The sequence below is a fragment of the Bufo gargarizans genome, chromosome 10 (assembly GCF_014858855.1).
Source record: "Bufo gargarizans isolate SCDJY-AF-19 chromosome 10, ASM1485885v1, whole genome shotgun sequence".
Taxonomy (NCBI): domain Eukaryota; kingdom Metazoa; phylum Chordata; class Amphibia; order Anura; family Bufonidae; genus Bufo; species Bufo gargarizans.
This window is the reverse complement of record NC_058089.1, coordinates 129,278,746-129,303,013: the sequence shown is the minus strand read 5'-3', so window position 1 is coordinate 129,303,013 and position 24,268 is coordinate 129,278,746. Positions and strand designations below refer to the sequence as shown.

At 49.9% G+C, this 24,268-nt stretch overlaps 1 protein-coding gene across 3 annotated transcripts in view; it reads right to left on the bottom strand.

The window, feature by feature from the left end:
• Positions 1-647: 647 nt before the first annotated feature.
• The window catches only part of LOC122920817 (solute carrier family 66 member 2-like), a 42,269-nt gene continuing 18,648 nt past the window's right edge, over positions 648-24,268 (bottom strand). For 2 of the 3 annotated variants that reach the window (XM_044270565.1, XM_044270566.1), the window contains exons 2-6: positions 14,917-15,135; positions 13,824-13,957; positions 10,129-10,345; positions 1,079-1,300; positions 648-1,039 (exon numbers count right to left, since the gene is read on the bottom strand). In XM_044270565.1, the coding sequence (XP_044126500.1) occupies positions 1,126-1,300; positions 10,129-10,345; positions 13,824-13,957; positions 14,917-15,110 (720 nt within the window). In that variant the 5' untranslated portion in view covers positions 15,111-15,135 and the 3' untranslated portion in view covers positions 648-1,039; positions 1,079-1,125. The remainder of the gene's footprint in view (positions 1,040-1,078; positions 1,301-10,128; positions 10,346-13,823; positions 13,958-14,916; positions 15,136-24,268) is intronic. The other variant, XM_044270567.1, reaches the window with a different exon arrangement.

The following is a 24,268-nucleotide window of genomic DNA, read 5'->3' as shown; positions in this document are numbered from 1 at the left end:
TCTTTTAGCATCTTGCGGTCTGCTCTTGGGGTGAACTTGCTGGGGCGACCAGTCCTGGGCATGTTGGCAGTTGTTTTGAAAGCCCTCCACTTGTAGACTATCTTCCGGACAGTGGAATGGCTGATTTCAAAATCTTTTGAGATCTTTTTAAATCCCTTCCCAGACTCATAGGCTGCTACAATCTTTTTTCTGAAGTCCTCTGACAGCTCTTTTGCTCTCACCATGGTGCTCACTCTCACTTCAACAGTCAGGAGCACACCAAACTAAATGTCTGAGGTTTAAATACGGCAAGCCTCATTCAACATGCAGAGTAACGATCTACTAATTATGTGCACCTGGTGTGATATACCTGTGTGAGATCTGAGCCAATTTAAGAGGGAATACATGTGAGGGTGTCCTATCTTTTTCCTCAGTTAGAATAGGCATTTTTGTAGAATGACATTTACAGAAGATCTTGAAAAGACTTTTCTTCAGTTTTCTTTGTTTAGTTGGATTACTTTAATCTCTCTGTATTGTTGAAACGGAGATGAAATAACCTTTTATTAAAAATGTTACAAAAAACCACATGCTTTCAAAGGGTGTCCTAATTTTTTCACATGACTGTATATGTACCTTATATATTATGTAACAGACGCGACGCCCTCCTATAGAGATACAATGTGTAGATCTTTATTCAGCAGCTGCACATTATATAAATACTGCAGAGCGGCGTGCGGCGTTGAGCTTCTACATTCATAGATCGGCAGGTGATGATCCCCTGAAGTGACTGCAGTGACGGAGTCCAGTCCGCCCCTGTGGGGTAGGCAGTGGCTCTGCAGAGGAGCGCCCCCTGCTGAATACAGCCCTGTCAAATCTGAGACCCTGCCAGAGGGAGTTCAGGGATCACCAGGGTTAGTGTGTGACGGGGCCGGGGTCCGTCAGGTAGTTATTAGGGGCCCAGTTATCCTTTTCCTCTGGGGCCCCTGTTCCTACCTGTTATAACCTCCAGATCCCGAGGAGTCCCATCATTGTAGATAAGTCGTCTGGGCGCTCGGTATATCTGTAACACTCACACATTATTTCTCTTTGGGCTCCGTCCCTGTGGCCCCAAGCCAGGTACCCTGCCGCCTGGTGATTGGCAGCTCCTCAGCCAAACTTGATGTGAGTCTGTGGATTGTAGAACCAGACCTGGAGGAGGATGAGCGCGTCCAGGCAGATCTGCAGGGCTCCGCACAGCCAGAACTGAGCGGGCGTGGCCTTGATGATGAAGTACAAGGTCTTGAAGCAGTCGCCCGCAGTCCACAGCACGACCATCGGGACACTGATGAGACAAGACACAGGAGGCATGAGGCACGCGGCTCGCCCTGAGCGCTAATAAGGGAGGCACGGACCATTTCACCCTCTAAGTGCCCGACACCTAATACACCAATTTATTGCCTGTCAGAGCCAAGGCTGTCCATGTGCGGGCCCCAGGGCCACAGCTCATACAGAATGTAACGGTCACAGCTCAGCGGCAGCTACGGAGGACGAGGAAAGGAAAATCTGGGAAATCCTCAACCCCTCGAAGGCAGCAATACTGGGGACGTCACCACGGATTCATCTCCCCATCCATGGCCACCAGCACTGCAGAAGTCCGTTACCTGCAAAGGAGGTGAAGAACTGTTCATCCTGAGCCTCCTGTTTCATGAATGAAAAGCAAGAACTGCACTGATGACTACACTCTCACACATAGGAGGGATTAGTACCTGTGCTCATCCTGGGCTTCCGACTTCATGAACAGAGTGATCCCTCACTGTGCATGACGGGTGCACCCCAGATCTGTCACTGTGCATGATGGGTGCACCCCAGATCTGTCACTGTGCATGATGGGTGCACCCCAGATCTCTCACTGTGCATGACGGGTGCTCCCCAGATCTCTCACTGTGCATGACGGGTGCACCCCAGATCTTTCACTGTGCATGACGGGTGCACCCCAGATCTCTCACTGTGCATGACGGGTGCACCCCAGATCTGTCACTGTGCATGAAGGGTGCACCCCAGATCTATCACTGTGCATGATGGGTGCACCCCAGATCTGTCACTGTGCATGATGGGTGCACCCCAGATCTCTCACTGTGCATGACGGGTGCACCCCAGATCTCTCACTGTGCATGAAGGGTGCACCCCAGATCTATCACTGTGCATGATGGGTGCACCCCAGATCTGTCACTGTGCATGATGGGTGCACCCCAGATCTCTCACTGTGCATGACGGGTGCACCCCAGATCTCTCACTGTGCATGACGGGTGCACCCCGGATCTCTCACTGTGCATGACGGGTGCACCCCAGATCTCTCACTGTGCATGACGGGTGCACCCCAGATCTCTCACTGTGCATGATGGGTGCACCCCAGATCTGTCACTGTGCATGATGGGTGCACCCCAGATCTCTCACTGTGCATGACGGGTGCACCCCGGATCTCTCACTGTGCAAGACGGGTGCACCCCAGATCTCTCACTGTGCATGATGGGTGCACCCCAGATCTCTCACTGTGCATGACGGGTGCACCCCGGATCTCTCACTGTGCATGACGGGTGCACCCCAGATCTCTCACTGTGCATGACGGGTGCACCCCAGATCTCTCACTGTGCATGACGGGTGCACCCCGGATCTCTCACTGTGCATGACGGGTGCACCCCAGATCTCTCACTGTGCAAGACGGGTGCACCCCAGATCTCTCACTGTGCAAGACGGGTGCACCCCAGATCTCTCACTGTGCATGACGGGTGCACCCCGGATCTCTCACTGTGCATGACGGGTGCACCCTGGATCTCTCACTGTGCATGACGGGTGCACCCCGGATCTCTCACTGTGGTTGACGGGTGCACCCCAGATCTGTCACTGTGCATGACGGGTGCACCCCAGATCTGTCACTGTGCATGACGGGTGCACCCCGGATCTCTCACTGTGCATGACGGGTGCACCCCGGATCTCTCACTGTGCATGACGGGTGCACCCCAGATCTCTCACTGTGCATGACGGGTGCACCCCAGATCTCTCACTGTGCATGATGGGTGCACCCCAGATCTGTCACTGTGCATGATGGGTGCACCCCAGATCTCTCACTGTGCATGACGGGTGCACCCCAGATCTGTCACTGTGCATGACGGGTGCACCCCGGATCTCTCACTGTGCATGACGGGTGCACCCCGGATCTCTCACTGTGCATGACGGGTGCACCCCAGATCTCTCACTGTGCATGACGGGTGCACCCCAGATCTCTCACTGTGCATGACGGGTGCACCCCGGATCTCTCACTGTGCATGACGGGTGCACCCCAGATCTCTCACTGTGCAAGACGGGTGCACCCCAGATCTCTCACTGTGCATGACGGGTGCACCCTGGATCTCTCACTGTGCATGACGGGTGCACCCTGGATCTCTCACTGTGCATGACGGGTGCACCCCAGATCTCTCACTGTGGTTGACGGGTGCACCCCAGATCTGTCACTGTGCATGACGGGTGCACCCCAGATCTGTCACTGTGCATGAAGGGTGCACCCCAGATCTCTCACTGTGCATGACGGGTGCACCCCAGATCTCTCACTGTGCATGACGGGTGCACCCCAGATCTCTCACTGTGCATGATGGGTGCACCCCAGATCTCTCACTGTGCATGACGGGTGCACCCCGGATCTCTCACTGTGCATGACGGGTGCACCCCAGATCTCTCACTGTGCATGACGGGTGCACCCCAGATCTCTCACTGTGCATGATGGGTGCACCCCAGATCTCTCACTGTGCATGAAGGGTGCACCCCAGATCTCTCACTGTGCATGACGGGTGCACCCCAGATCTCTCACTGTGCATGACGGGTGCACCCCAGATCTCTCACTGTGCATGATGGGTGCACCCTAGATCTCTCACTGTGCATGACGGGTGCACCCCAGATCTCTCACTGTGCATGACGGGTGCACCCTGGATCTCTCACTGTGCATGACGGGTGCACCCTGGATCTCTCACTGTGCATGACGGGTGCACCCCAGATCTCTCACTGTGGTTGACGGGTGCACCCCAGATCTGTCACTGTGCATGACGGGTGCACCCCAGATCTCTCACTGTGCATGAAGGGTGCACCCCAGATCTCTCACTGTGCATGACGGGTGCACCCCAGATCTCTCACTGTGCATGACGGGTGCACCCCAGATCTCTCACTGTGCAAGACGGGTGCACCCCAGATCTGTCACTGTGCATGACGGGTGCACCCCAGATCTTTCACTGTGCATGACGGGTGCACCCCAGATCTCTCACTGTGCATGACGGGTGCACCCCAGATCTGTCACTGTGCATGAAGGGTGCACCCCAGATCTATCACTGTGCATGATGGGTGCACCCCAGATCTGTCACTGTGCATGATGGGTGCACCCCAGATCTCTCACTGTGCATGACGGGTGCACCCCAGATCTCTCACTGTGCATGAAGGGTGCACCCCAGATCTATCACTGTGCATGATGGGTGCACCCCAGATCTGTCACTGTGCATGATGGGTGCACCCCAGATCTCTCACTGTGCATGACGGGTGCACCCCAGATCTCTCACTGTGCATGACGGGTGCACCCCGGATCTCTCACTGTGCATGACGGGTGCACCCCAGATCTCTCACTGTGCATGACGGGTGCACCCCAGATCTCTCACTGTGCATGATGGGTGCACCCCAGATCTGTCACTGTGCATGATGGGTGCACCCCAGATCTCTCACTGTGCATGACGGGTGCACCCCGGATCTCTCACTGTGCAAGACGGGTGCACCCCAGATCTCTCACTGTGCATGATGGGTGCACCCCAGATCTCTCACTGTGCATGACGGGTGCACCCCGGATCTCTCACTGTGCATGACGGGTGCACCCCAGATCTCTCACTGTGCATGACGGGTGCACCCCAGATCTCTCACTGTGCATGACGGGTGCACCCCGGATCTCTCACTGTGCATGACGGGTGCACCCCAGATCTCTCACTGTGCAAGACGGGTGCACCCCAGATCTCTCACTGTGCAAGACGGGTGCACCCCAGATCTCTCACTGTGCATGACGGGTGTACCCCGGATCTCTCACTGTGCATGACGGGTGCACCCTGGATCTCTCACTGTGCATGACGGGTGCACCCCGGATCTCTCACTGTGGTTGACGGGTGCACCCCAGATCTGTCACTGTGCATGACGGGTGCACCCCAGATCTGTCACTGTGCATGACGGGTGCACCCCGGATCTCTCACTGTGCATGACGGGTGCACCCCGGATCTCTCACTGTGCATGACGGGTGCACCCCAGATCTCTCACTGTGCATGACGGGTGCACCCCAGATCTCTCACTGTGCATGACGGGTGCACCCCGGATCTCTCACTGTGCATGACGGGTGCACCCCAGATCTCTCACTGTGCAAGACGGGTGCACCCCAGATCTCTCACTGTGCATGACGGGTGCACCCTGGATCTCTCACTGTGCATGACGGGTGCACCCTGGATCTCTCACTGTGCATGACGGGTGCACCCCAGATCTCTCACTGTGGTTGACGGGTGCACCCCAGATCTGTCACTGTGCATGACGGGTGCACCCCAGATCTGTCACTGTGCATGAAGGGTGCACCCCAGATCTCTCACTGTGCATGACGGGTGCACCCCAGATCTCTCACTGTGCATGACGGGTGCACCCCGGATCTCTCACTGTGCATGATGGGTGCACCCCAGATCTCTCACTGTGCATGACGGGTGCACCCCGGATCTCTCACTGTGCATGACGGGTGCACCCCAGATCTCTCACTGTGCATGACGGGTGCACCCCAGATCTCTCACTGTGCATGATGGGTGCACCCCAGATCTCTCACTGTGCATGAAGGGTGCACCCCAGATCTCTCACTGTGCATGACGGGTGCACCCCAGATCTCTCACTGTGCATGACGGGTGCACCCCAGATCTCTCACTGTGCATGATGGGTGCACCCCAGATCTCTCACTGTGCATGACGGGTGCACCCCAGATCTCTCACTGTGCATGACGGGTGCACCCTGGATCTCTCACTGTGCATGACGGGTGCACCCTGGATCTCTCACTGTGCATGACGGGTGCACCCCAGATCTCTCACTGTGGTTGACGGGTGCACCCCAGATCTGTCACTGTGCATGACGGGTGCACCCCAGATCTCTCACTGTGCATGAAGGGTGCACCCCAGATCTCTCACTGTGCATGACGGGTGCACCCCAGATCTCTCACTGTGCATGACGGGTGCACCCCAGATCTCTCACTGTGCAAGACGGGTGCACCCCAGATCTGTCACTGTGCATGACGGGTGCACCCTGGATCTGTCACTGTGCATGACGGGTGCACCCTGGATCTCTCACTGTGCATGACGGGTGCACCCCAGATCTCTCACTGTGCAAGACGGGTGCACCCCAGATCTGTCACTGTGCATGAAGGGTGCATCCCAGATCTCTCACTGTGCATGACGGGTGCACCCCAGATCTGTCACTGTGCATGAAGGGTGCATCCCAGATCTCTCACTGTGGATGACGGGTGCACCCCAGATCTCTCACTGTGCATGAAGGGTGCACCCCAGATCTCTCACTGTGCATGAAGGGTGCACCCCAGATCTCTCACTGTGCATGACGGGTGCACCCTGGATCTCTCACTGTGCATGAAGGGTGCATCCCGGATCTCTCACTGTGCATGACGGGTGCACCCCGGATCTCTCACTGTGCATGACGGGTGCACCCCAGATCTCTCACTGTGCATGAAGGGTGCATCCCGGATCTCTCACTGTGCATGACGGGTGCACCCCAGATCTCTCACTGTGCATGAAGGGTGCATCCCGGATCTCTCACTGTGCATGACGGGTGCACCCCGGATCTCTCACTGTGCATGAAGGGTGCACCCCGGATCTCTCACTGTGCATGACGGGTGCACCCCAGATCTCTCACTGTGGATGACGGGTGCACCCCGGATCTCTCACTGTGCATGACGGGTGCACCCCAGATCTCTCACTGTGCATGAAGGGTGCACCCCAGATCTCTCACTGTGCATGACGGGTGCACCCTGGATCTCTCACTGTGCATGAAGGGTGCACCCTGGATCTCTCACTGTGCATGACGGGTGGACCCCAGATCTCTCACTGTGCATGACGGGTGCACCCCAGATCTGTCACTGTGCATGAAGGGTGCACCCCAGATCTCTCACTGTGGATGACGGGTGCACCCCAGATCTCTCACTGTGCATGACGGGTGCTCCCCAATACATAAAGCATCCATCCTCATCACTGCAGGCGCCTCCCTATTAATGGCCCTCTCCCTCCATGTCCCAGAACTAATCCAACCTGTCTCCTGTCACTTGTAGTGCTGCTTCATTTATTATCCCAGCTCGTCATATATCACATGTATACTGGGAAGGGTCCATTATATATGACTTATCACAATACCTTATACGTAATCTGTCCTCCTGCTGTGGCCCCAGACAACGGCTATGATCACAGGGGCCCAAGTTATATGAACATGGGGGCCTCTACTGGCCGACTGCAGTAATGACAGGAAGCATCCTTTCACTTCACATTTCTAAAGAGTCATCAGACGATAATACATCTCAGTGATGTCACCGCTGATCTCTAGTGATGGGTAGGCGGCATTCTCAGTGATGTCACCGCTGATCTCTAGTGAATTGATAGGCGGCATTCTCAGTGATGTCACCGCTGATCTCTAGTGGATGGATAGGCGGCATTCTCAGTGATGTCACCGCTGATCTCTAGTGATGGATAGGCGGCATTCTCAGTGATGTCACCGCTGATCTCTAGTGAATGGATAGGGGGCATTCTCAGTGATGTCACCGCTGATCTCTAGTGGATGGATAGGCGGCATTCTCAGTGATGTCACCGCTGATCTCTAGTGATGGATAGGCGGCATTCTCAGTGATGTCACCGCTGATCTCTAGTGAATGGATAGGCAGCATTCTCAGTGATGTCACCGCTGATCTCTAGTGAATAGATAGGCGGCATTCTCAGTGATGTCACCGCTGATCTCTAGTGAATGGATAGGCTGCGTTCTCAGTGATGTCACCGCTGATCTCTAGTGAATGGATAGGTGGCATTCTCAGCGATGTCACTGCTGATCTCTAATGATGATAGGCGGCATTCTCAGTGATGTCACCGCTGATCTCTAATGATGATAGGCGGCATTCTCAGTGATGTCACCGCTGATCTCTAGTGAATGGATAGGCTGCATTCTCAGTGATGTCACCGCTGATCTCTAGTGAATGGATAGGCTGCATTCTCAGTGATGGCACCGCTGATCTCTAGTGAATGGATAGGCTGCATTCTCAGTGATGTCACCGCTGATCTCTAGTGAATGGATAGGCGGCATTCTCAGCGATGTCACCGCTGATCTCTAATGATGATAGGCGGCATTCTCAGTGATGTGACGGTTTCAGAAATGTATTTGAGGTTAAAGGAGGTTTCCAAGTCTCACCTTTGACAGAGTTTAATTACCCGTGTGGTACATGGTGCCTCCTCCAGGATAAACGCTGCCATCCGCCTGCAGCCAGCGCGGTATAAACGCTGCCATCCGCCTGCAGCCAGCGCTGGATAAACGCTGCCATCCACCTGCAGCCAGCGCGGGATAAACGCTGCCATCCGCCTGCAGCCAGCGCGGGATAAACGCTGCCATCCGCCTGCAGCCAGCGCGGGATAAACGCTGCCATCCGCCTGCAGCCAGCGCGGGATAAACGCTGCCATCCGCCTGCAGCCAGCGCTGGATAAACGCTGCCATCCGCCTGCAGCCAGCGCGGGATAAACGCTGCCATCCGCCTGCAGCCAGCGCGGGATAAACGCTGCCATCCGCCTGCAGCCAGCGCGGGATAAACGCTGCCATCCGCCTGCAGCCAGCGCGGGATAAACGCTGCCATCCGCCTGCAGCCAGCTCGGGATAAACGCTGCCATCCACCTGCAGCCAGCGCGGGATAAACGCTGCCATCCGCCTGCAGCCAGCGCGGGATAAACGCTGCCATCCGCCTGCAGCCAGCGCGGGATAAACGCTGCCATCCGCCTGCAGCCAGCGCGGGATAAACGCTGCCATACGCCTGCAGCCAACGCGGGGTAAACGCTGCCATCCGCCTGCAGCCAGCGCTGGATAAACGCTGCCATCCGCCTGCAGCCAGCGCGGGATAAACGCTGCCATACGCCTGCAGCCAACGCGGGGTAAACGCTGCCATCCGCCTGCAGCCAGCGCTGGATAAACGCTGCCATCCGCCTGCAGCCAGCGCGGGATAAACGCTGCCATACGCCTGCAGCCAACGCGGGGTAAACGCTGCCATCCGCCTGCAGCCAGCTCGGGATAAACGCTGCCATCCGCCTGCAGCCAGCTCGGGATAAACGCTGCCATCCGCCTGCAGCCAGCGCGGGATAAACGCTGCCATCCGCCTGCAGCCAGAGCTGGATAAACGCTGCCATCCGCCTGCAGCCAGCGCTGGATAAACGCTGCCATCCGCCTGCGCCTCCTGCACAATAGACGGCGGCTGCTGTATGACTTCATGCACTCGCCTGCCTAATAGCCCCCAATGGGGGGTCCCTGAGAAGAGCCATTTACTGAGGACACATTGTCATTTTATCAGTGATGTCATCAGCAGGGGGCGGGGCTGTGACTACCTCTCAGACAGGATATACAGGCAGGTTGTCAGCAGTAATAGATGAATAGATGTTCCTGTAGTATAAGCAGGGGTGCACCTAGCCTTTCTGCGCCCCGACTCCCCAATGCCAATTTCTTAACCTAACCCCCTCCCTTCAGCTCATGGCCCTTCGGTTGCCCCCCTCTTGCCCTTACCTGGTGCTGCCTGAGGCGATCGCCTCACCCGGCCTCATTGGTGGTGCACCCCTGAGTATAAGGTGTCATTATATCAGTGATGTCATCAGCAGGGGCGGGGCTGTGACTACCTCTCAGACAGGATACACAGGCAGGTTGTCAGCAGTAATAGACAAGGGCTTTGGTTCTTCGGATGGAGAACCCATTTTCTGACTATTGGTGTACCATGGATCGTCATGCAGTGGCTCCCCCTAGTGGCCACATTTCCATAGAAAACACAGGAGGGAGACTGTGCTGCCGTGTCCATGGTGGAGGGCCATTCTCAGACAGGCGGCTTCTTACCTCATGCCTCGCGTGGACTTGTTCCTGAGGTTCTGCAGCAGCTGAGGGAGTCCTAACGTTGCCTCAGTGAGGAGGGCCACTAACCCCAGGGCCTCCACAAAGATGGGGACATCCAGGAGGCTGTACGTGAGGAGGGCACCAAGGACGGTCAGCGACAGGCAGAACTGCAGATAATCCTCAAAGCGGCTCCACTCCCAGAAGTCCGCCAGCTTGAAGTCTGCAAAGAAAAGTGTGAGAGTCAGATATGGACGGCCCCCGAGCTGCCGCCGCCGCCCCCCCCCCCCCCGCCAACCATTACACTGAGGAGCCCCGCAGATCTGCCCTGAGTCTCCCACACTCTGATCTTTACCAAGTGGTTGTGAAGGGATCACTAATCTGATTCAAGGGCCCCGTCAGAAAACTGCCCCTCCCCCGCCGAGCAGTGAGACACCAAACAGGAGCCTCAGCCATGTGGCCCCAGAGAATAACATCCAGGGCCACGCTCTCTGTCTGATATATGTATACATGAAATGACCTGGACATCAGACTGTGTTGTAACTGCCCTTCAGTCGCAGCCCCCTGTGAGGAGAAGAATGGCACGTATACATAGGAGCAGTATTATAGCAGTTATATACCTGTACATAGGAGCAGTATTATAGCAGTTATATTCTTGTACATCGGAGCAGTATTATAGCAGTTATATTCTTGTACATAGGAGCAGTATTATAGTAGTTATATTCTTGTACATAGGAGGCAGTATTATAGTAGTTATATTCTTGTACATAGGAGGCAGTATTATAGCAGTTATATTCTTGTACATAGGAGCAGTATTATAGTAGTTATATTCTTGTACATAGGAGCAGTATTATAGTAGTTATATTCTTGTACATAGGAGCAGTATTATAGCAGTTATATTCTTGTACATAGGAGGCAGTATTATAGTAGTTATATTCTTGTACATAGGGGCAGTATTATAGTAGTTATATTCTTGTACATAGGAGCAGTATTATAGTAGTTATATTCTTGTACATGGGAGGCAGTATTATAGTAGTTATATTCTTGTACATAGGAGCAGTATTATAGTAGTTATATTCTTGTACATAGGAGGCAGTATTATAGTAGTTATATTCTTGTACATAGGAGGCAGTATTATAGCAGTTATATTCTTGTACATAGGAGCAGTATTATAGTAGTTATATTCTTGTACATAGGAGCAGTATTATAGTAGTTATATTCTTGTACATAGGAGCAGTATTATAGCAGTTATATTCTTGTACATAGGAGGCAGTATTATAGTAGTTATATTCTTGTACATAGGGGCAGTATTATAGTAGTTATATTCTTGTACATAGGAGCAGTATTATAGTAGTTATATTCTTGTACATAGGAGGCAGTATTATAGTAGTTATATTCTTGTACATAGGGGCAGTATTATAGTAGTTATATTCTTGTACATAGGAGCAGTATTATAGTAGTTATATTCTTGTACATAGGAGGCAGTATTATAGTAGTTATATTCTTGTACATAGGAGCAGTATTATAGTAGATATATTCTTGTACATAGGAGGCAGTATTATAGTAGTTATATTCTTGTACATAGGAGCAGTATTATAGTAGTTATATTCTTGTACATAGGAGCAGTATTATAGTAGTTATATTCCTGTACATAGGAGGCAGTATTATAGTAGTTATATTCTTGTACATGGGAGGCAGTAATATAGCAGTTATATTCTTGTACATAGGAGCAGTATTATAGTAGTTATATTCTTGTACATAGGAGCAGTATTATAGTAGTTATATTCTTGTACATAGAAGGCAGTATTATAGTAGTTATATTCTTGTACATAGGAGGCAGTATTATAGCAGTTATATTCTTGTACATAGGAGCAGTATTATAGTAGTTATATTCTTGTACATAGGAGCAGTATTATAGTAGTTATATTCTTGTACATAGGAGCAGTATTATAGTAGTTATATTCTTGTACATAGGAGGCAGTATTATAGTAGTTATATCCTTGTACATAGGAGCAGTATTATAGTAGTTGTATTCTTGTACATAGGAGCAGTATTATAGTAGTTATATTCTTGTACATAGGAGGCAGTATTATAGTAGTTATATTCTTGTACATAGGAGGCAGTATTATAGTAGTTATATTCTTGTATATAGGAGGCAGTATTATAGTAGTTATATTCTTGAACATAGGAGGCAGTATTATAGTAGTTATATTCTTGTACATAGGAGCAGTATTATAGTAGTTATATTCCTGTACATAGGAGCAGTATTATAGCAGTTATATTCCTGTACATAGGAGCAGTATTATAGTAGGTATATTACTGTACATAGGAGGCAGTATTATAGTAGTTATATTCTTGTACATAGGAGCAGTATTATAGTAGTTATATTCTTGTACATAGGAGCAGTATTATAGTAGTTATATTCTTGTACATAGGAGCAGTATTATAGTAGTTATATTCTTGTACATAGGAGCAGTATTATAGTAGTTATATTCTTGTATATAGGAGGCAGTATTATAGTAGTTATATTCCTGTACATAGGAGGTAGTATTATAGTAGTTATATTCTTGTACATAGGAGCAGTATTATAGTAGTTATATTCTTGTACATAGGAGGCAGTATTATAGTAGTTATATTCTTGTACATAGGAGCAGTACTATAGTAGTTATATTCTTGTATATAGGAGGCAGTATTATAGTAGTTATATTCCTGTACATAGGAGGCAGTATTATAGCAGTTATATTCTTGTACATAGGAGCAGTATTATAGTAGTTATATTCTTGTACATAGGAGGCAGTATTATAGCAGTTATATTACAGTTCTGATCTTCTTGCTCTGACAAGTTGCAGATGCCGCCATTTTTGTCCCTTGCTGTGTAGTTGGAGCAGTATTTATAGGATACCTGGAGCGGTGTAGTAATGTACATGAAATATGAAAGCTATGAGAAAGCTGACAGCTCTTTGCTGCTCTCCAGTGAATACGATTACACCAGAAGATTTATGGAGGAGGTAAATACTTCCAGTATCTATTTCTCATCAGAGTAACCTGAGCAGAAGATGAATTATTGTGGCATGACGTGCGTGTACGGCGAGCAGTAACTCCTGTAACCGGTTATTTCATCAAATTAGGAAATCACTTAGCATGACTTTAAATGTCATCAGACCATCCTGGTTTATGAACAGAATTCCAGACACACAGTGAGGACTGACATTTAGGCAGAGTGGTAGGGGGAATTGGAGATGTGAGGAGAGCCTAACTGAATATTGCTCTTGGGCGCCGCTGATCACCTTCCTACACATATTCATTACATACACGCTGATTATTCGGAGGATTCTGCGCAGTAATCCGGCCTTATTATAAGGATCCCGCCAGCTCTGCCGGACACATGTGGGGACGTCAGCGATGGGAGAGTCCCCTCATATCAGAATGTTATAATTTAACTGCTATAGACGGACGGAGATCAGACCCTAGACTGCCTCGTGACTACAGTCCTCCAGTGCCGGGCGTCCTCTTCTATAATGAGCATTTACTACTCTCCCAGTACAACTCCTGATATACTAGACCAGGCGGTCCGCAAAGTCCAGACCAGTGAACTACAACTCTTAGCATGCACGCTTGCTTAGCTGTTCTCGGAAATCTTGCTGGGAGTTGTAGTTTGGCAACAGCTGCAGTGTCATCCGCAGCCTAGGACATACACTTACCGGTGAAGGCGCGATACTTGGTTGACACGCGGTTCACGGTCTGCACAGCGCAGCAGAGATGCAGCATCCATAACATGGTGACGATCATCAAGAGGCTCTGCAGGAGGAGAGGGAACTCGAAGAACTTCCCAAACCTGTGAGAGACAAGAGCACGTGATCACAAGGGACCGCCATCGTATCGCCACAGCCCGAGCAATACGACCCACTGCCCTTATACGTGTGATGGATACCAGTCAGAACGTCAGGGGTCTCCACCGCCATCTCCACCACTCTGACTGGTGCGGACCATCATATGGAAATGAGGGGAGCCCAATTCCAGCCCCCGAGCTCCTTCAAGGGCAGGTTTGTAAGTGATCTGGATCATGGTGACTTCTTACTGTATGGGGGGGGGGGGGGGGGGGGCTAATGCCGCCTGCTGATCTTTGGGGCATGTTTAGATGAAGAAGATAATTAGTAGCAAAGGAGTTTTCATCTGGATACATTATTGATACAAGGAGTGACATGTTATTGCAACATTAATGATACATTGTAGCGGCTCTGCCGCCTGCGCAGTCATCGCTGTGACCTTGGCCTCGTTACACTAGGTTGAGACGTTATCTGCAGCTCGTTCGAGCCCCGGAGATCAGACGCGCTCATTAATAGTCGCCCATTAATTCTGCGCACATTTCATGGGCTAACGTGAAAGCTGAATGAAAGCGGACAATTACTGGGATGAGATTTAATTGCAGCCCTGAAACAAGGAGAACTCATCTGAGCTGATTATTAATGGAAATCCCCCCGAGTCGTCCGGTCTCAGAACGACAAGGCAGACAGGACTGTGGGGCTCAGTCTGCGGTAATTAGAGGAGCAGTGACACCGGCGCAGAGTCAAATCAATCCCGACCCCCCGGGGTCAGCACTGTCATGGGGACAGTTCTATTGTGGCTGAATACAGGAGTAATCCGCCCCCCCCCCCCCCCCGGACTCCTTATACACAAGGAGTCTGGGATGGATTGCAAGTGTCATGTGACCTTTTTAGTTCATCCAATTGGTTCAAGGGCCACAAAGAGCTGAACGACCTGCAGAGCAGAAATCAGCAGCAGCTCTGCTCTCACCTAAAAAATATCCGGAGGATATTGGCAACCAGCAGAACAAAGCAGACCCAGGTGGAGAACCCCTCCGCATTAGACGTCCTCTTAATCTCCTGATACTGGGGGATGTATGGGAGCACACCGCCAACCACCATGACAGCGGACGACACCCAGGACAGGACCGGCCACGTTTCCACAGAATCCTCCGAAAAATCCATCTGTGCCGCCAATCACAATGTAAACCTGGAAATACAACATGCAGGATGATAACAAAGATTCCATAGGGAATGTCCATAGCAGTACAGATAAGTAACGTACACAGTGACTGCACCGGCAGAATAGTGAGCGCAGCTCTGGAGTATAATACAGGATGTAACTCAGGATCAGTACAGGATAAGTAATGTATGTGCACAGTGACTGCACCGGCAGAATAGTGAGTGCAGCTCTGGAGTATAATACAGGATGTAACTCAGGATCAGTACAGGATAAGTAATGTATGTACACAGTGACTGCACCAGCAGAATAGTGAGTGCAGCTCTGGAGTACAATACAGGATGTAACTCAGGATCAGTACAGGATAAGTAATGTATGTACACAGTGACTGCATCGGCAGAATAGTGAGTGCAGCTCTGGAGTATAATACAGGATGTAACTCAGGATCAGTACAGGATAAGTAATGTATGTACACAGTGACTGCACCAGCAGAATAGTGAGTGCAGCTCTGGAGTATAATACAGGATGTAACTCAGGATCAGTACAGGATAAGTAATGTATGTACACAGTGACTGCATCGGCAGAATAGTGAGTGCAGCTCTGGAGTATAATACAGGATGTAACTCAGGATCAGTACAGGATAAGTAATGTATGTACACAGTGACTGCACCAGCAGAATAGTGAGTGCAGCTCTGGAGTATAATACAGGATGTAACTCAGGATCAGTACAGGATAAGTAATGTATGTACACAGTGACTGCATCGGCAGAATAGTGAGTGCAGCTCTGGAGTATAATACAGGATGTAACTCAGGATCAGTACAGGATAAGTAATGTATGTACACAGTGACTGCACCAGCAGAATAGTGAGTGCAGCTCTGGAGTATAATACAGGATGTAACGCAGGATCAGTACAGGATAAGTAATGTATGTACACAGTGACTGCACCAGCAGAATAGTGAGTGCAGCTCTGGAGTATAATACAGGATGTAACTTAGGATCAGTACAGGATTAGTAATGTATGTACACAGTGACTGCACCGGCAGAAGAGTGAGTGCAGCTCTGGGGTATAATACAGGATGTAACTCAGGATCAGTCCAGGATAAGTAATGTATGTACACAGTGACTGCACCGGCAGAATAGTGAGTGCAGCTCTGGAGTATAATACAGGATGTAACTTAGGATCAGTACAGGATTAGTAATGTATGTACACAGTGACTGCACCGGCAGAATAGTGAGTGCAGCTCTGGAGTATAATACAGGATGTAACTTAGGATCAGTACAGGATAAGTAATGTATGTACACAGTGACTGCACCGGCAGAATAGTGAGTGCAGCTCTGGAGTATAATACAGGATGTAACTCAGGATCAGTACAGGATAAGTAATGTATGTACACAGTGACTGCACCAGCAGAATAGTGAGTGCAGCTCTGGAGTATAATACAGGATGTAACTCAGGATCAGTACAGGATAAGTAATGTATGTACACAGTGACTGCACCAGCAGAATAGTGAGTGCAGCTCTGGAGTATATTACAGGATGTAACTCAGGATCAGTACAGGATAAGTAATGTATGTACACAGTGACTGCACCAGCAGAATAGTGAGTGCAGCTCTGGAGTATAATACAGGATGTAACTCAGGATCAGTACAGGATAAGTAATGTATGTACACAGTGACTGCACCAGCAGAATAGTGAGTGCAGCTCTGGAGTATAATACAGGATGTAACTCAGGATCAGTACAGGATAAGTAATGTATGTACACAGTGACTGCACCAGCAGAATAGTGAGTGCAGCTCCGGAGTATAATACAGGATGTAACTCAGGATCAGTACAGGATAAGTAATGTATGTACACAGTGACTCCACCAGCAGAATAGTGAGTGCAGCTCTGGAGTATAATACAGGATGTAACTCAGGATCAGTACAGGATAAGTAATGTATGTACACAGTGACTGCACCAGCAGAATAGTGAGCGCAGCTCTGGAGTATAATACAGGATGTAACTCAGGATCAGGACAGGATCAGTAATGTATGTACACAGTGACTGCACCAGCAGAATAGTGAGTGCAGCTCTGGAGTATAATACAGGATGTAACTCAGGATCAGTACAGGATAAGTAATGTATGTACACAGTGACTGCAGCAGCAGAATAGTGAGTGCAGCTCCGGAGTATAATACAGGATGTAACTCAGGATCAGTACAGGATAAGTAATGTATGTACACAGTGACTCCACCAGCAGAATAGTGAGTGCAGCTCTGGAGTATAATACAGGATGTAACTCAGGATCAGTACAGGATAAGTAATGTATGTACACAGTGACTGCACCAGCAGAATAGTGAGTGCAGCTCTGGAGTATAATACAGGATGTAACTCAGGATCAGGACAGGATCAGTAATGTATGTACACAGTGACTGCACCAGCAGAATAGTGAGTGCAGCTCTGGAGTATAATACAGGATGTAACTCAGGATCAGTACAGGATAAGTAATGTATGTACACAGTGACTGCACCAGCAGAATAGTGAGTGCAGCTCTGGAGTATAATACAGGAGGTAACTCAGGATCAGGACAGGATAAGTAATGTATGTACACAGTGACTGCACCAGCAGAATAGTGAGTGCAGCTCTGGAGTATAATACAGGATGTAACTCAGGATCAGTACAGGATAAGTAATGTATGTACACAGTGACTGCACCAGCAGAATAGTGAGTGCAGCTCTGGAGTATAATACAGGACGTAACTCAGGATCAGTACAGGATAAGTAATGTATGTACACAGTGACTGCACCAGCAGAATAGTGAGTGCAGCTCTGCAGTATAATACAGGATGTAACTCAGGATCAGTACAGGATAAGTAATGTATGTACACAGTGTCTGCACCAGCAGAATAGTGAGTGCAGCTCTGGAGTATAATACAGGATGTAACTCAGGATCAGTACAGGATAAGTAATGTATGTAAACAGTGACTGCACCAGCAGAATAGTGAGTGCAGCTCTGGAGTGTAATACAGGATGTAACTCAGGATCAGTACAGGATAAGTAATGTATGTGCACAGTGACTGCAGCAGCAGAATAGTGAGTGCAGCTCTGGAGTATATAACAGGATGTAACTCAGGATCAGTACAGGATAAGTAATGTATGTACACAGTGTCTGCACCAGCAGAATAGTGAGTGCAGCTCTGGAGTATAATACAGGATGTAACTCAGGATCAGTACAGGATAAGTAATGTATGTAAACAGTGACTGCACCAGCAGAATAGTGAGTGCAGCTCTGGAGTATAATACAGGATGTAACTCAGGATCAGTACAGGATAAGTAATGTATGTACACAGTGACTGCCCCAGCAGAATAGTGAGTGCAGCTCTGGAGTATAATGCAGGATGTAACTCAGGATCAGTACAGGATAAGTAATGTATGTACACAGTGACTGCACCAGCAGAATAGTGAGTGCAGCTCTGGAGTATAATACAGGATGTAACTCAGGATCAGTACAGGATAAGTAATGTACACAGTTACTGCACTAGCAGAATAGTGAGTGCAGCTCTGGAGTATAATGCAGGATGTAACTCAGGATCAGTACAGGATCAGTAATGTATGTAGCCATGTTGGTGGTGCCGTCGTTGTGTCTCCACTGACTTGGTAAATAATCCATCAAACGTCTGGACTCACAATCCCGGATTGGGTTTTTCCATTCACCTTTCAGGCAGTGCATCCAATCACATCAAACTGAAATCAGTCAAATGTGAACACGGCCAGTCTGCATGTGATATCTTCCAGAGCAGAATTACCAGCTATCACATGAACTCAGCTCCTCTCTGTACCTACTGCTAATGTAACGAATCCTGAGCTGTGAATATAAGGGCGGCCATGGGGAGGTGCCTCTCCTGCACTGGGCTTTATGAATGTCAATCATAGAGTAATGGTTGCTATACAATGCGCTCCATAGCAACCTGATATCATATCCATCCGATGCTCCTGCCAGTGCAGGACATATGGATATGCTGGCGGAGATCCAGTATAGACATGGAATGGAGGAAGGAGCGCGGCTCAGTGAGGCGCGAGGCTCCCAGTACGAGCAGTCAGACAGGATATACCTTCAGGACAGTAAATATTTAGCAGGAGCAGAAAGTCAATATTAGGCTCACTGCCCTGGAGTCATATAGAGTAAGGCGCCATCGCCGTGCAGGGGGGCTGCATACCGTCATATGACCAGGATATCAGCATAAAGCCACCCCCCGACATCACCGTAGTGTCCCATGTGCCTCATGCAGTGACCCTATATATATACCATGATGAGCTTCCCAGTCCCACACACAGTCTACACTAAATTGACTTGCTGATGTTCTCCTCCTCCGCGGGTGGGCTTGGCGGGGGGCTGACAGGGCGTAGTACCCCTCCATCAGACTGGGAAATGGCTCATCCGTTTATCTCACATCTGTGCCAGTAGCTGTGCCCTCTGATGATGTCACACCCACACCAATGATGTCACCCGTCCTGAAAGACCACACCCCCAATTCCTATATTATGAGACAATTGTCACCTGTTGAGAAAATCAGGAACCGGCTGAACTCGCCACAATTATCTCTCATATGGGAACTCCGCCTGCGGATGGAGGGTGCGCTCCCCGTGACATTGGGGAGCTGTTATAACAGGGTGTGTCTGCAATGGGCGGCCTCCCCGCAGGGCCCTCTATATATAGCGTCCCAGGTGTAGGAAATGTCGAGTGGTATGTTGCGGCCTAAAATGTCTCTTATTGTGTGTCACGGTGCTCCTACCTGGACACGGCTGGACCCCAGGCTTTGGCTCCGAAGCAATAAATAGGGGGAATAATGGAGGGATTTGAAAGAATAACTTGAGCCCAGACCTTGAGATGAAGTTAAATGACAGCTTTACTTGAATAAACGTTTCTCCAAACAGTTTCAGGCTTTGTCTTGGTTCCAGCAGGCTGTAGCATTGAACTGGCAGGCAAACTCAACTCTGCTATATCTCTGTTTCTCTCACTCTGTTGTACTGACAGGCTGGCTGTATAACTCAGCTTCTTCTGTAGGCTGCACTTATTCTCTGTAGTCTGACTCTAGGTTATGCCAGGTAACTTTCCTCGTGGCTCCTGAGGCTTTAAGCTGTGGCCTCCATGGGCAGCAGAGCTTAAGGTGCTTTGGCTGGCATGGGCATGTCCGGCAGAGACGTGCCCCTGCACACCCTTCCACCTGTCTAGGGAAGACCTAAACTAAAACTAACTGGTCCCCTGGTAGGACTAGTCCACTTCTCTCCAGAGGGGGGTTAAAATGGAATGGAAAGCTCCATTCTACCTAAGTACAGCTCTGTCGTGTTTGCTGCCACCTGCTGGTGAACCAGGCACATTACATGAACATAACAGCTGCAAACAGATTAGGAATGCACGGCGTGGACGACCTAGACAACAATACATAAGATGACGTTTTGTCAGACCATTAGAGATAGTAGCAGGGTGCAGTAGTGGTAACACCACTCTGGGGTGTTACATGTCCAGCTCTGGACATCAGTGTATGTATAGGATGAACCTACATGAATTCACAATGTTACAGTTACTGGAAACAGTCAGCAAGCTTGTGGACAGGCCTAACTGAGCTGCCGGAGTGCAGGAAGGCAGGAACATCAGATGACAATAAAGTACCTGGATAATAGTAGGGAATGCTGGGAGATTTCAGCTCTGGAGCTTCAGGATAGTGAGTGCAGCTGTAGCTGTCAGGACGCCTGATCGGAGGCCTGTGAGATTGTATGGGGAGCAGCAGATGACACGCAGACAGACAAGCTGTGACAGGAGGGAAGGGACGCGGCTTCCTGAGGGCGATCACACGAGCAGCCGAATCTCAGCCGACACCGGAGCTGACAGTGCCAGACTGGGGGCCACACTCACTATAGTACCCTGTATACATACTGCAGACTGGGGGCCACACTCACTATAGTACCCTGTATATATACTGCAGACTGGGGGCCACACTCACTATAGTACCCTGTATACATACTGCAGACTGGGGGCCACACTCACTATAGTACCCTGTATACATACTGCAGACTGGGGGCCACACTCACTATAGTACCCTGTATATATACTGCAGACTGGGGGCCACACTCACTATAGTACCCTGTATACATACTGCAGACTGGGGGCCACACTCACTATAGTACCCTGTATACATACTGCAGACTGGGGGCCACACTCACTATAGTACCCTGTATATATACTGCAGACTGGGGGCCACACTCACTATAGTACCCTGTATACATACTGCAGACTGGGGGCCACACTCACTATAGTACCCTGTATATATACTGCAGACTGGGGGCCACACTCACTATAGTACCCTGTATACATACTGCAGACTGGGGGCCACACTCACTATAGTACCCTGTATACATACTGCAGACTGGGGGCCACACTCACTATAGTACCCTGTATATATACTGCAGACTGGGGGCCACACTCACTATAGTACCCTGTATACATACTGCAGACTGGGGGCCACACTCACTATAGTACCCTGTATATATACTGCAGACTGGGGGCCACACTCACTGTAGTACCCTGTATACAGACTCCAGACTGGGGCCACACTCACTATAGTACCCTGTATATATACTGCAGACTGGGGGCCACACTCACTATAGTACCCTGTATGCAGACTCCAGACTGGGGGCCACACTCACTATAGTACCCTGTATACAGACACCAGACTGGGGGCCACACTCACTATAGTACCCTGTATATATACTGCAGACTGGGGGCCACACTCACTATAGTACCCTGTATACATACTGCAGACTGGGGGCCACACTCACTATAGTACCCTGTATATATACTGCAGACTGGGGGCCACACTCACTATAGTACCCTGTATACATACTGCAGACTGGGGGCCACACTCACTATAGTACCCTGTATATATACTGCAGACTGGGGGCCACACTCACTATAGTACCCTGTATGCAGACTCCAGACTGGGGGCCACACTCACTATAGTACCCTGTATACAGACTCCAGACTGGGGGCCACACTCACTATAGTACCCTGTATACAGACTCCAATCTGGGGGCCACACTCACTATAGTACCCTGTATGCAGACTCCAGACTGGGGGCCACACTCACTATAGTACCCTGTATACAGACACCAGACTGGGGGCCACACTCACTACAGTAACCTGTATATATACTGCAGACTGGGGGCCACACTCACTCTAGCACCCTGTATACAGATACTTGATGCATGCAGGACTGAGAAGAAACCTCTTCATAAAACATTCACAGGAAGCGCGGCAGTGAGATAACCGCGAGCACAGACCGTCCCTGAAGAGGAAGTATTGCGTACAGACAGCGCAGCGCCTGACGTGACGCCAGCACCCACCACACCATCCCAAGGCCGGAGTGACAGCGGGCAAACAGCCCTGCAGACGATCCTTCCTGTGTTCACTGTGTACTTCAATCTATTGCTCCCTGTTATCAGCCATTTCAGGGGAGAGGATGACTGTAGGACAGGAGAATACAGTCTATTGCCCCCTGTTATCAGCCTTTTTAGGGGAGAGGATGACTGTAGGACAGAAGAATACAGTCTATTGCCCCTGTTATCAGCCATTTCAGGGGAGAGGATGACTGTAGGACAGAAGAATACAGTCTATTGCTCCTGTTATCAGCCATTTCAGAGGAGAGGATGACTGTAGGACAGGAGAATACAGTCTATTGCCTCCTGTTATCAGCCATTTCAGGGGAGAGGATGACTGTAGACAGGAGAATACAATCTATTGCCCCCTGTTATCAGCCATTTCAGGGGGGAGGATGACTGTAGGACAGGAGAATACAGTCTATTGCCCTCTGTTATCAGCCATTTCAGGGGAGAGGATGACTGTAGGACAGGAGAATACAGTCTATTGCCCCTGTTATCAGCCATTTCAGGGGAGAGGATGACTGTAGGACAGGAGAATACAATCTATTGCCCCTGTTATCAGCCATTTCAGGGGAGAGGATGACTGTAGGACAGGAGAATACAGTCTATTGCTCCCTGTTATCAGCCATTTCAGGGGAGATGACTGTAGGACAGGAGAATACAGTCTATTGCTCCCTGTTATCAGCCATTTCAGGGGAGAGGATGACTGTAGGACAGGAGAATACAGTCTATTGCCCCCTGTTATCAGCCATTTCAGGGGAGAGGATGACTGTAGGACAGGAGAATACAGTCTATTGCCCCCTGTTATCAGCCATTTCAGGGGAGAGGATGACTGTAGGACAGGAGAATACAGTCTATTGCCCCCTGTTATCAGCCATTTCAGGGGAGAGGATGACTGTAGCACAGGAGAATACAGTCTATTGCCCCCTGTTATCAGCCATTTCAGGGGAGAGGATGACTGTAGGACAGGAGAATACAGTCTATTGCCCCCTGTTATCAGCCATTTCAGGGGAGAGGATGACTGTAGGACAGGAGAATACAGTCTATTGCCCCCTGTTATCAGCCTTTCAGGGGAGAGGATGACTGTAGGACAGGAGAATACAGTCTATTGCCCCCTGTTTTCAGCCATTTCAGGGGAGAGGATGACTGTAGGACAGGAGAATACAGTCTATTGCCCCCTGTTATCAGCCATTTCAGGGGAGAGGATGACTGTAGGACAGGAGAATACAGTCTATTGCTCCCTGTTATCAGCCATTTCAGGGGAGAGGATGACTGTAGGACAGGAGAATACAGTCTATTGCCCCCCTATTATCAGCCATTTCAGAGGGGGGATGACTGTAGGACAGGAGAATACAGTCTATTGCCCCCTGTTATCAGCCATTTCAGAGGAGGGGATGACTGTAGGACAGGAGAATACAGTCTATTGCCCCCAGTTATCAGCCATTTCAGAGGAGAGGATGACTGTAGGACAGGAGAATACAGTCTATTGCCCCCTGTTATCAGCCATTTCAGAGGAGAGGATGACTGTAGGACAGGAGAATACAGTCTATTGCCCCCTGTTATCAGCCATTTCAGAGGAGAGGATGACTGTAGGACAGGAGAATACAGTCTATTGCCCCCTGTTATCAGCCATTTCAGAGGAGGGGATGACTGTAGGACAGGAGAATACAGTCTATTGCCCCCTGTTATCAGCCATTTCAGGGGAGAGGATGACTGTAGGACAGGAGAATACAGTCTATTGCCCCCT